The sequence below is a fragment of the Anomaloglossus baeobatrachus genome, chromosome 10, assembly GCF_048569485.1.
Source record: "Anomaloglossus baeobatrachus isolate aAnoBae1 chromosome 10, aAnoBae1.hap1, whole genome shotgun sequence".
NCBI lineage: Eukaryota > Metazoa > Chordata > Amphibia > Anura > Aromobatidae > Anomaloglossus > Anomaloglossus baeobatrachus.
The window spans coordinates 108,122,205-108,135,402 of NC_134362.1; the positions used below are offsets into that span (position 1 = coordinate 108,122,205).

A 13,198-nucleotide genomic window follows, 5' to 3' on the forward strand; every position below is an offset into this window, starting at 1 on the left:
GGGAGAGGAGTATAATAGGAGGAGTAGTCCTGGGGGAGAGGATGATAATAGGTGGAGTAGTCCTGGGGAGAGGAGGATAATAGGAGGAGTAGTCCTGGGGGGGAGAGGAGTCTAATAGGAGGAGTATTCCTGGGGGGGAGGAGGATAATAGGAGGAGTAGTCCTGGGGGGAGAGAAGGATAATAGGAGGAGTAGTCCTGTGGGGAGAGCAGGATAATAGGAGGAGTAGTCCTGGGGAGAAAGGAGGATAATAGGAGGAGGAGTCCTGGGGTGAGAGGAGTATAATAGAAGTAGTCCTGGGGAGAGAGGAGTATAATAGGAGAGAGTAGTCCTGGGGGGAGAGGAGTATAATAGGAGGAGTAGTCCTGGGGGAGAGGATTGATAATAGGTGGAGTAGTCCTGGGGGGAGAGGAGGATAATAGGAGTAGTCCTGGGGGGAGAGGAGTCTAATAGGAGGAGTATTCCTGGGGGGAGGAGGATAATAGGAGGAGTAGTCTCTGGGGGGAGAGGAGGATAATAGGAGGAGTAGGTCCTGTGGGGAGAGCAGGATAATAGGAGGAGTAGTCCTGGGATGAGAGGGAGTATAATAGAAGTAGTCCTGGGGGAAGAGGAGTATAATAGGAGGAGTAGTCCTGGGGGAGAGCAGGATAATAGGTGGAGTAGTCCTGGGGGGAGAGGAGGATAATAGGAGGAGTAGTCCTGGGGGGAGAGGAGTATAATAGGAGGAGTAGTCCTGGGGGGAGAGCAGGATAATAGGTGGAGTAGTCCTGGGGGGAGAGGAGGATAATAAGAGGAGGAGTCCTGGGGGGAGAAGAGTATTATAGGAGGAGTAGTCCTGGAGGTGAGGAGTATAATAGGAGGAGTAGTCCCGGAGGTGAGGAGTATAATAGGAGGAGTAGACCTGGGGGAAGAGGAGGATAATAGGAGGAGTAGTCCTGGGGGGAGAGGAGTATAATAGGAGGAGTAGTGCTGGGGGTGAGAAGTATAATAGGAGGAGTAGTCCTGGAGGTGAAGAGTATAATATGAGGAGAAGTCCTGGGGAGAGAGGAGGGTAATAGGAGGAGTAGTTCTTGGAGAGAGAGGAGGATAATAGGAGAAGTAGTCCTGGGGAAGGGGAGTATAATCGGAGGAGTAGTCCTGGAGGAGAGGTGTCTGATAGGTGGAGTAGTCCTGGGGGGAGGTGTATAGGTGCCCAATGTGTGTGGGGGGCATGGCCGAGCGGGGCAGACGTGGCCCGAGCGGCGGGGAGGCGTAGCTGAGCGTTTGTGGGGCGTGGCCGAGGGGGCAGAGTGTGGGGGGGCGGTGGCCGAGGGGCAGAGTGTGGGGGCGTGGCCGAGGGGGGGCTGGCAGAGTGTGGGGGCGTGGCCGAAGAGGGGGCAGAGTGTGTGGGCGTGGCCGAGCGGGGTAGAGGCCGAGCGGGGGGCGTGGCCGAGCATGGGAGGCGTGCGCCGAGGGGGCAACTATGCAAAGCGGTTTCCATAGTTACCTGATGTATATCATTGTTATCAGCGTACATGTGTCGGGAGTCGGGGTATGCTAGTAAGCATGGTACACATCAGGTAAGTATTCAAAGAGACAGTGCTGGGTCCCTTGTTGGTCTCCTGCTGTGCAGCATGCATCAGCGTATGACAGCGGGAGACCAACGATCTGAATGGGCAGGGAGCGGGCATACGCTGGTAACCATGCTACACAATATTACCCGATGTGTACCATGGTTACCAGCGTACCCCGCCCCCCGCACGCACGGGAGCCGCACACCAGCGTACGCCGGCAACCCCAGCAATGCGAGGGTATGTGTCGGCTGGAATGCCGGCGTACGCTGGTGTGGGCTCCCGGGGGTACAGCACTCACCTGGGAGTCGGGGCTCTGGGTCGGTTCGAGGAATGCGTGTGGGGGGGCGGGGCCAGAGCGAGCATGCAATGCCTGAGGGGGACGGGGCGTGGCCGAGTTGCCAATGCGTGCAGGGGGCCGGGGCGAGAGGCCAATCCGTGTGGGGGGCGGAGCCTGGGCGAGCGGCCAATCCGTACGGGGGGGCGGAGCCGAGGCGAGGCGAGCGGCCAATGAGACGCTTGTCACGGTAATGACAGAATTTTGGAGCAAGACAGACAGACAGACAGACAGAATAAGGGAATTGTATATATATATATATATATATATATATATATATATATATATATCTATATATATATATATATATATATATATATATATATAAGTCTATGGGTGCGAGAGAAACATCAGGCTGCACTCGGATGTTTTCCAAGTGCAGAGGGAGGGATATACGCACAGGCTGACAATAAGATTAACCCCTCCCTCTCCTCTGCAGGAGCTGTGATCTGATCTCAGGAACGGACCACAGTCGCATGACGCTCGGCTCACACTCGCAGCAGAGCTTGAGGGTCATTAGCATATGGCATCCGATGCACTCAAATCAGAAGTGATACACAAGGGGTGACGATGATAACAACTACAGGTAAAATATATCTTTGTACCATGTTAGCCAGTAGAGATAAAAAAAATTGTTTGATTTTGTGTTATACTAAAGGCCACTTTACACGCTGCGATCTCGCTAGCAAGATCGCTAGCGTGTGTACCCGCCCCCTTGTTTTTGCGTCACGGGCAAATTGCTGCCCGTGGCGCACAATATCGTTAGGCCCCGTCACACATACGTACCTTCCCTGCAACGTCGCTGTTGTCGGCGAACCGCCTCCTTTCTAAGGGGGCGGTTCGTTCGGCGTCACTAAGCGGCCGCCCAATAGAAGCGGAGGGGCGGAGATGAGCGGGCCGAACATCCCGCCCACCTCCTTCCATCCTCATTGCGGGTGGCCGCAGGTAAGGTGAGGTTCCTCGTTCCTGTGGTGCCACACGTAGCAATGTGTGCTGCCGCAGGAACGACAAACAACCTGTGTCCTGCAACAGCAACGATATTTGGGAAATGGACGGCGTGTCAACAATCAACAATAAGGTAAGTAATTTTGATCGTTAACGGTCGTTTTTGCGTTTCACACGCAACAACGTCGCTAACGAGGCCGGATGTGCGTCACGAATTCCGTGACCCCAATGACATCTCGTTAGTGATGTCATTGCGTGTAAAGCGGCCTTAAGCCTGATTAAGAGATCTGAGTAGTCTCGAAAGCTTGCCATTATTACCATCTTTTCAGTTAGCGATTAATAGGTATCAACCACTGAGGACTCTCAGTTCTTTTCAACAATTTTTTTGATGATAACAGCTGACAGGTGTTTGCACACACCGGTAGCTATAGTGTGGGCCCTTAGAGTGAGTTCCTTCTGTGGGCCCTATACACCCGAGTCTGACCCTGGCTCCTAGTAAAGCCCACCGTTATATTTAGCTTAGGGTACTTTCACACTTGCGTTCAGCGGAGTCCGTCACTATGGAGAATAGCGCAGTCCGTTAACGCACTGCGCTATTCTCCATAGACTTGTATGGACAACGCACTGTAACGCAAGTGTCAGCATTGCATCCGCTGGACGACGCAGCGTCGTTATTTTGACGCTGCGTCGGGCGGAAGAAACGCATGTAACTTTTTTTGAGCAGCGCAATCCATAGGATTTCACTGCGGATGCTTTTTTTTTTATTAAATCACAAACTTTATTTTGTCTCTTGGTGGCTGAACGTTCAGCGGAGCGCCCGCCCGCCGGCATATGAGAGCGCTCAGCTGAGCGACTGGCCGCTGGCATGTGAGAGCGCTCGGCTGAGCGCCCCGCCCGCCGGCATGTGAGAACGCTCAGCTGAGCGACCGGCCGCCGGCATGTGAGAGTGCTCAGCTGAGCGACCGGCCGCCGGCATGTGAGAGCGCTCAGCTGAGAGCCCACCTGCCGGCATGTGAGAGTTATCAGCTGAGCGACCGGCCGCCGGCTATTGAGAGCGATCAGCTGATCGTTCACAATAGTCTGCTGCCAACTGTAAAGAAGAAAAAAAAATTAAAACAAAAAAAGCTTTCCGTTGTTTTGTACGATCCGTAGCATCCGTTGTGCCACTATATACAATGCATCCGTGCATCCGTGCATCCGTTGCATCCGTCACACAACACAATGCTGCTAGGTTCCCACTTCCGTTGTTTTAAATCCGTCAGGTCCGTCAGCAACGGATCAGTCGTTTTTTAGTTGTCAACTGATGCAACGGATGTGTTTTTCACAGGATTCCTTTCACAGGAATCCTGTGAAAAACTGATCCGTTGCATCTGTTGCATACGCTGTGCGTCCGTTTTTTGACTGATCAGTCATGATCCGTTTGTGTTTGGGACAGCCCAGTGGGTGTGCCAAACATGCTGGGCATGCTCAGTAGAGCATGACGGAATCCAGCGCTGGATTCCGTCGTAAGACGGATTACGACGGAATCCAGCACCATAGACATACAGTACAAGCATGACGGACTGCGGCGGATTCCTGCGCGGTGCGTCAATTTTGACGGCCAGAAAAACGTTACATTCTGCATTGCTCCCGCCCAGCGGTCAGTCAAAAAACGACTGACCGCGACGCAGCGGATGCAACGCAAGGACATCAGTCGCAATCCGTCACTAATAGAAGTCTATGGGGAAAAACTGGATTACTGCAAAATATTTAGCAGGATACTGTAATTCCTCAAGGCGATGGAATTTAAGGCTAGTTTCACACTTGCGTTGGACGGGATCCGTAGCATTGCGTTGTGTGACGCATGCAACGGATGCGTTGCATATAGTGGCACAACGCATGCTACAGATCGTACAAAATAACGGAAAGCTTTTTTTTTTTCTTTTCTTTTTACAGTTTACCGGCAGCCGACTATTGTGAACGATCAGCTGATCGCTCTTAATAGCCGGCGGCCGAGTGCTCTCACATGCCGGCGGTCGAGCGCTCAGCTGAGTGCCCTGACATGCCGGCGGCCGAGCGCTCAGCTGAGTGCCCTGACATGCCGGCGGATCAGCTGAGCGCCCTGACATACCGGAGGCCGAGCGCTCAGCTGAACGTTCGGCCATCGAGAAATAAAATAAAGTTTGTGATAAAAAAAAAAAAAAAAAAGGAGCATGCGCAGTGAAAAATAAAGGTTTCCGCTGCTCAAAAAAAGTTACATGCAGCGTTCCATCCGCCCGACGCTCACTAACGGTCAGCGTCAAAACAACTGATGCGCTGCGGATGCAATGCAAGACCATCCGTTGCTATCCGTAGCTAATAGAAGTCTATGAGGAATATAACGGTTTCCTGTAACGGTTACCGTAATTCCTCAAGGCTGCGGGATAGCAACGGATCCCGTCCGACGCAAGTGTGAAACTAGCCTAAGGCTAGTTTCACACCTGCGTTGGACGGGATCCGTAGCATTGCGTTGTGTGACGCATGTAACGGATGCGTTGCATATAGCGGCACAACGCATGCTACAGATCGTACAAAATAACGCAGTCCGTTGTAGTTTTTTTTCCTTGACTTTACACATCTGAGCATGCACAGTTGTGTAAAATCAGCTGCGTTAACGGAATCCGTCAAATGACGCATTCTAATGGAATCCACCACCATAGGCGTCCATTATAAAAACAACGGACGCCAACGGATTCCTGCAGGTTGCGTTTTTTTGACACTCCGCCAAGCGCAGAAAAACGTTACATGCTGCGTTCCATCCGCCCGACGGATGCAGCGGATGCAACGCAGACACTTGCGTTACAGTGCGTCGTCAATACAAGTCTATGGAGAATAGCGCAGTGCGTTAACGGACTGCTCTATTCTCCATAGTGACGGAATGCGCTGAACGCAAGTGTGAAACTAGCCTAACTGATGCAAAACACCTAGCCGAAGCCAAAACACCTAGCCGAAGCATCCAACGCAAGTGTGAAAGTAGCCTTCCAGAACCTTCTCAGCGGACACATACAGACCAGTCATGCCCACCAACAATATGGCCGCGCCTTCCACATAGAGCGACACTGAGTTTACTTCACTGCGCATGCTCGCTCTGAACTGCCGCTCTCATGATGTCATGCGTTCTCAGACTGACCCGGATGTGTTCGCCAGCTCCTTTCCCTTTTCCGGTGCTTTGGCAGCGTGTGAACACAGCCGATCAGCCATGAGTGTCCCGGCGTTTATAGATGTGTCTGAGGAGGATCAGGTGAGCGGGTCTCTGCGCGTCTTGTCCCAGAGAGGGAAGCAGTATGGAGCTGAGGTGGCTAATAACAGAGCCTTAAGATCTGCTGGGACTGTTAGTGCCACAGTATACGGAGACATGAAAACGGAGTGCATGGCTGTGCGACCGCATAGTAACCTTCAGGCAAATCCATTACTGTAAATTATCGTCAGTGAGATGTTATTTTAGCGTTACTAGGGCGGATAAATGGGCGCAGTGTCTGTAGTAACCACTTTGTGTCATGGGGTGTCGGGGCCCATCTTTTCTGTGGCTCTTGGGTAAATGACTGACAAAGCAGAGTCCTGATTGGTCGCAGACCAGTTTCAGGCACAGTGATGGAGTCCAGCAGATTCCCCCAGTGGTTGCTATGGTAACGGCCCCTTTTTCAGCAGTAGCCGTGCACCAACTGCCCCTTTTTGTATGGAGTTCTGTCAGGTGAAGTGTGGCATAAGGGCTCCAGGCTGCACATCCATGGTAGCCCGATCACATGATCCTGGAGCTGTCCCCCTCCGCCATAGTAATCTTCGGATAGCGGCGCTGTCTTCCCCCCACTGCTGACGCTGAGTCTCGGAGCGGTTGGAGATCCGCAGCACATCCATTTCTCTTCCTGTAATGTGCTTTTGTTTATTTTTCCTCATAGACTTAAGGCTGGTTTCACACTACGTCTTTTTAACATCCGTTGAAAACGTTATTTTAGCGGAAGTACGGATCCAGTGCAAATGCGTTTTCATTCAAAGGCATTTGCAATGGACTCGCGTTAACATCCGTTCACCTGCGTTTGCCTGCGTTATAGTGAGGATCCAGTGACTTGCAGTTTTTTAACATGTTTCAAAAACGCTACTTGTAGCGTTTTTGAGCTGCGTCAAAATACTGCAAATTGCTGGATCCTGAATATAACGCACGCAAACGCAGGTGAACGCTGGCGTGCTGATAGACAGGATCCTGCTTTTGTACTGAGCATGCCAGAACCAGTCTCGCGTGATCTGTCTCTCTCTCTACTCCCTCCCTCACCCTCTCTCTCTCTATCTCTGTCTTTCCCCCTCCCTCTCTCTCCCACCTGAGAGCTGCGGACACTCGTAACCAAAGTAAATATCGCGTAACCACTTCTCTTAGTTACCCGATGTTTACGTTGGTTACGCGTGCAGGCAGCCCGGCTCCTAGCAGCTGCAGACACTCGTAACCAAGATAAATATCGGGTATCCAAGCCCGATGTTTACCTTGGTTACCAGTGTCTGCAGCTGTCAGAAGCCTCCTCCCAGTCTAGTTCCCCTCACTCCCGATCACATGACTCCAATGCCCGCCCCTAAACATCCAGTGCAGGATCCTGCAAAATAACAGATGCGTTTGCATACGTTATTTGCTGTAAAAGCAGGATCCGTATTTCCACTAAAATAACGTTTTCAACGGATGTTAAAAAGACGTAGTGTGAAACCAGCCTAAATGTGATGTAGCAAAAATAAGTGACTGGATCTTTGTGTTTCCACAGCACAAGGTTCATCAATAGTTTATCAGAACTTAGAGACTCTCAACAAGCTAGAGTGACTGAAAATAAGAGACCAGACCCGCAGTGTAATAAAATGCACTAAAATACAGCTTAGTCTGCTTTCACACTACGTTTTTTTAACATGTGTCATGAACGGTTTTTTAACGCAAAAACGGATCCAGTGCAAATGCGTTTTTCATTTCAATGCATTGAAATGGACTTGCGTCAACATGCGTTATAGTGAGGATCCAGCGACTTGCAGTTTTTTAACTTTTTTCAAAAACGCTACTTGTAGCGTTTTTGAGCTGCGTCCAAATACTGCAAATTGCTGGATCCTGACTAAACAGCACGCAAACGCATGTGAACGCTGGCATGCTGATAGACAGGATCCTGCTTGCTCTACTGAGCATGCCCAGAAACCAGCCTCGCGTGATCAGTCCCTCTCTCCCCCTTCCTCTCTCCCCCTCCCGAGAGCGGACGCTCGTAACCAAGGTAAATATCGGGTAACCGCGGGCTTAGTTACCCAATGTTTATCTTGGTTACGTGTGCAGGGAGCAGGCAGCCCTGCTCCTAGCAGCTGCAGACGCTCGTAACCAAGGTAAATATCGGGTATCCAAGCAAATTACCCGATGTTTACCTTGGTTACGAGCCTCCGCAGCTGTCAGACTGAGAGCCGACATCTATCACGTTCAGTTCCCCTCACTCCCGATCACATGACTCCAATGCCCGCCCATAAACTTCAAGTGACAGGATCCTGCAAAATAACACATGAGGTTTTCTTTGCAAAAACAGGATCCGCTTTTGCAGCAAAAAAAACGTTCATGACGCATGCTAAAAAAAACCGTAGTGTGAAAGCAGCCTAAGAAACACAAGTACCCTGTATTATCGGACTGCAGAAACACTTGAAAATCCGCACAGTGGGAACTTAGCCAAAAGGGTATTAAGCAGCACATCACAGTCCAGGAAGCAAATGGGCTAGATATAAAATCCACCAATAGTTCACCCAGAGCGGATACATAGCAGGAATTGCATGCAGCTCAGGCTCTGGTAGAGAGTATTGCAGTGAAATGAGCATGTTACCTGAGAGATCCCTGCTGCTCCTGTGCTCTCTCATCTGCCTGTATTTGTTTACGTGAAAACTGCAGCTGATCACTTGTCTAAGCCATGATGCCCAGGTGGACAACAGGAGGTGCTGATCCCAGTGACTGGGTCATGTGTTGTAGACGGCACGTCACCACAGCAGGCCCTGTAATCATAGGTGTTTGCTGTTTTCTGGAGGAAAGCAGTCATGTTTTTCTAATTCCATAATATATGAATATCGTCATGTGCACATCTGTCTGGGCAGTGGCTGTTAGACTCGTGCTGCAGACTGATCCTCAGTGATAAGGTTTTGTGGTCTCCAGTAAATGTCCCCTGTCTTCCAGGCTGGAGAGCTTCGTTCTTGTCTGAAATCTAAAGGCGCAGAGATCTCGGAGGAGAATTCGGAGGGCGGCCTTCACATCGACTTAGCCCAGATCATAGAGGCCTGTGATGTTTGTCTAAAGGAGGATGATAAAGGTACAGATGTGCATTTTTCATGTTGCCGATGAAGCTATATATGACATCTGTCATCTGATGACCGCTCTAATGTTCTCATTCACAGATATTGAGAGTGTGATGAATAGTGTGGTATCCCTGCTACTGATACTGGAGCCAGACAAGCAGGAAGCTCTCATAGAAAGCCTATGTGAGAACTTGTCAAATTTCGGGGAAGTGAACGGCCATCATTGAGGCTGCAATTGTGAGTAATCCCTTCACATTGTGCTGTAGAATACAAACTTAGTTTTCACATGAAGCCGATACTATAGAGGTTTCCATGCCAGATTACTGGTTTGTGGACAACACCCAAATTGCTTTACCAAATGTTAGTCCTATACTCCGGCTAACAGAATTGTAATAGTGATGAGCAAATGAGTCACTATTTAGTTGATAGTTCTTTATTCTCATGTCATTACATGGAGTATTGGGGGTATCACACTTTCTGGTCCCGTCCATATCCATTTTATTGTACCAATGGGAGTTACCCCATATGCTATCCCAGGCCAGAAAATGGCCAAATTGTAGAACCCTATAATTTAAAGAGTTGTTGATGACTGAGTAAAAACTAATCTGAAGGCGATCTGTCAGGTCATTTGTGGTGGTGCAAGTAATATGCTACCTGAGCATTCTCCAGCCATGTAATTTTTAGTATTTTTTTTTTCCCCCCACCCTCCTTTGTTTGCTGTACCCTATGAAGCTTGCATGTGCTACAGCACTGAGTAGGTCATTATATGTTGCGGTACCTCCTATTCCACCATGTGTTAATGAATCACTAGGACACATGCCCATCTAATCCCGCACTTAGTCCTTCATTCTCATCCTGCCGCTCTCCTCTGTAAGTTTCCAAACTCACACACGTGGTTGCAGAGCATGTGCTGTGTAATGTCCTGGCATAGCGCCTGTATATTATACTTAAAATTTGTAGGCAAGTCTGAGGGACTGAGCTCTTCATGCCTACAGATTGGCAGGAGTATACAGGCGCTATGACAGCATAGTGTGGGAAAATAGCCCGGCGCATGCGCCATGTGATCTGTGACCGCACATCCTCATGATTGTGGTTCTGTACCATGGTGCTATATACCTCTATATAGCATCATGTTAAAGTGGTTTTTTACTGGGGAATGTATTTTTAATATATTGTGTTATACGAAAAAAAATCTGGCTTGTTCCATAAGTCCATAGGATGAAATCCCTTTGTCTGTTTATTAAATCAGATTTACCCTATGGGCCCATAGATTTCCTTGGGTACAATATTATGGAGCTGTAGAACAGCTAGTCTAGAGAATACATGATGTGCAGATAGTTTAACTGCTTTCCAAATCTGTTATAAATATCTAATCTATGATATAAATGTCTAGTTAATAAACAAAACTCTGCGTTATCTGACTTGTGTTCTGAATTTTATTTTCTTCCATTTGTACCGGAGTTGTGATTCTTATGGTGGATCAGTTTGAAATTGATATTGGTGAATCTCAATTAACCATACTGCCTGGCACAGAGTGGTCGTAGACGTCTCCAGCTGGCGATTCTGAGGCAACCAGTGATGGCAGAGCAACTCTGGTGGCAGGGCGTCACTGCCATCATCATGCTTATTGACAGCTGGCTGTGCGCTGCCTGACTGCAAGGAGCTGCTGCTCTATTAACCCTTTCAGCCCCAAGCCTATTTTGACACTAAAGACCAGGCCATTTTTGCAATTTTGACCAGTGTCACTTTGAGGTTATAACTTTGGAACGCTTCAGCGGATCCCGGTGATTCTGAGATTTTCTCGTGTCATATTGGGCTTCATGTTAGTGGTAAATTTAGGCCGATAGTTTTTTGCGTTTCTTTGTGAAAAAAACTGAAATTTCGCGAAAATTTTGTAATTTTGAAACTTTTTTAATTTTTATGCTCTAAAACCAATGAGGCATATGACACAAAATAATTAATAAATAACATTTCCCACATGCCTACTTTACATCAGAACAATTTGGGGGAAAAAAAAAAAAAATTTAAGGAAGTTATAGGGGTTCAAAGTTTATGAGCAATTTCTCATTTTTACAACAAAATTTACAAAGCCACATTTTTTAGGGACCACATCACATTTGAAGTGATTTTGAAAGGTCTACATGACACAGAACACCCAAAAGAGACACCATTCCAAAAACGGCACCCCTCAGGCTACTCAAAACCACATTCAAGAAGGTTATTAACCCTTCAGGTGCTTCACAGTAACTAAAGCAATGTGGAAGGAAAAAATGAACATTTTACTTTTTGCAACAAAAATGTTAATTTAGCCTCAAATATTGCATATTCACAAGGGTAGTAGGATTAAATGAACCCCCAAAATTTGTTGGGCAATTTCTTCTGAGCACGCAGATACCTCATATGTGGCGAAAAAACACTGGGCGCACGGCAGGACTCGGAAGGGAAGGAGGGTCATTTGACTTTTTGAACAGAAAATTAGCAAGAATCGTTAGCCGCACCATGTTGCGTTTGGAGAGCCCCTGAGGTGCCGAAACAGTGGTGCTCCCCACATGTGACCCCATTTTGGAAACTAGACACCTCATGGCATTTATCTAGATGTTTATTGAGCACTTTGAACCTCTGGGGGCTTCACAAAAGTTAATAGAGTTGAGCCGTGAAAATAAAAAAATTTTTTTTACACAAAAATGTTACTTCAACCAGGTAGCTTTTTTTTTCACAAGGGTATCAGGAAAAATTGCACCATAAAATGTATTGTGCAATTTCTCCTGAGTACACAGCCATCTCATATGTGGTGGAAATGAAATGTTTGGGCGCACAGCAGGGCTCAGAATGCAAGGAGCATCATTTGACGTTTCAAACGCAAAATTGTCTGGGATAATTAGCATATTCCATGTTGTGTTTGGAGACCCCCTGAGGTGCCAAAACATTGGAGCTACCCCACATGTGACCCCATTTTGGAAACAAGACCCCCATGGCATAGAAAAAAAAATAGGATGCACGCACAAATGTTCTGCAAAAAAGAGGGGGGGGGGACTACTAGGTGGGATGGAAAAAAGAAGTCCTGTCCAAAGTCGAGCACGACTGCAGGACGATTGCTGATCAGGTACCTAATTGTACATGTTTTGTTTTGTTTTTTTTTATTTGGGGTGCACAAAAAAAAAAGCAAAAACTACAGCAACAATTATGTACCTGATTAGCCAATCACGTAGCTGATCAGCACTTGGCGGCAGGCAGGTGGGGGAGGAGGGGGGGGGGGGAGGGAGTGGAAGATGTGATTGGGGATAGTTAGAAAAGAGCCACGAACAATACTTACAGGATGGATCAGAACAGCGGCAGATTGGGGGATGGCAGATGGGGGGGCAGCGGCATATAAAGGGAGCATCTGTGAATGTGAGACGGCGGCGGCTGGGATAGGGTGGGGGCGGATGGGAGAGGGCGCAGTGGATGCAGGAGCGGCAGAGGATGGGGGAAGGGGGGGATGGCAGAGAAGGGGAGTGGGAGGTGAGATTGGGGATAGTTGCCCTACAGGATGGATCAAGGCAGCAGGATCACAGGAGATGAAGGAGGCAGCAGATCAGGGAGGGTGAGAGGTGGGAGAGGGAGCGCAGAGCGGATCACGGGGGAGACAGGTGAGCAGAGCACAGATCACGGGGGGTGACAGGTGAGGGAGCGCAGATCACGGGGGGTGACGGGGTGAGGGAGCGCAGATCACGGGGGTGACGGGTGAGGGAGCGCAGATCACGGGGGGTGACGGGTGAGGGAGCGCAGATCACGGGGGTGACGGGTGAGGGAGCACAGATCACGGGGGTGACGGGTGAGGGAGCACAGATCACGGGGGTGACGGGTGAGGGAGCACAGATCACGGGGGTGACAGGTGAGGGAGCACAGATCACGGGGGTGACAGGTGAGGGAGCACACATCACGGGGGTGACAGGGGAGGGAGCACACATCACGGGGGTGACAGGGGAGGGAGCACAGATCACGGGGGTGACAGGGGAGGGAGCACAGATCACGTGGGTGACAGGGGAGGGAGCACACATCACGGCGGTGACAGGGGAGGGAGCACA

General features: G+C 49.2%; 1 protein-coding gene across 1 annotated transcript in view; it reads left to right on the forward strand.

The window, feature by feature from the left end:
* Positions 1 to 5,984: 5,984 nt before the first annotated feature.
* Positions 5,985 to 13,198, forward strand: part of EIF3M (eukaryotic translation initiation factor 3 subunit M) — a 74,062-nt gene continuing 66,848 nt past the window's right edge. The window contains 4 exon segments of the mRNA XM_075325588.1: positions 5,985 to 6,090; positions 9,013 to 9,145; positions 9,231 to 9,317; positions 9,320 to 9,368. Of these exon segments, the coding sequence (XP_075181703.1) occupies positions 6,049 to 6,090; positions 9,013 to 9,145; positions 9,231 to 9,317; positions 9,320 to 9,368 (311 nt within the window). The 5' untranslated portion in view covers positions 5,985 to 6,048.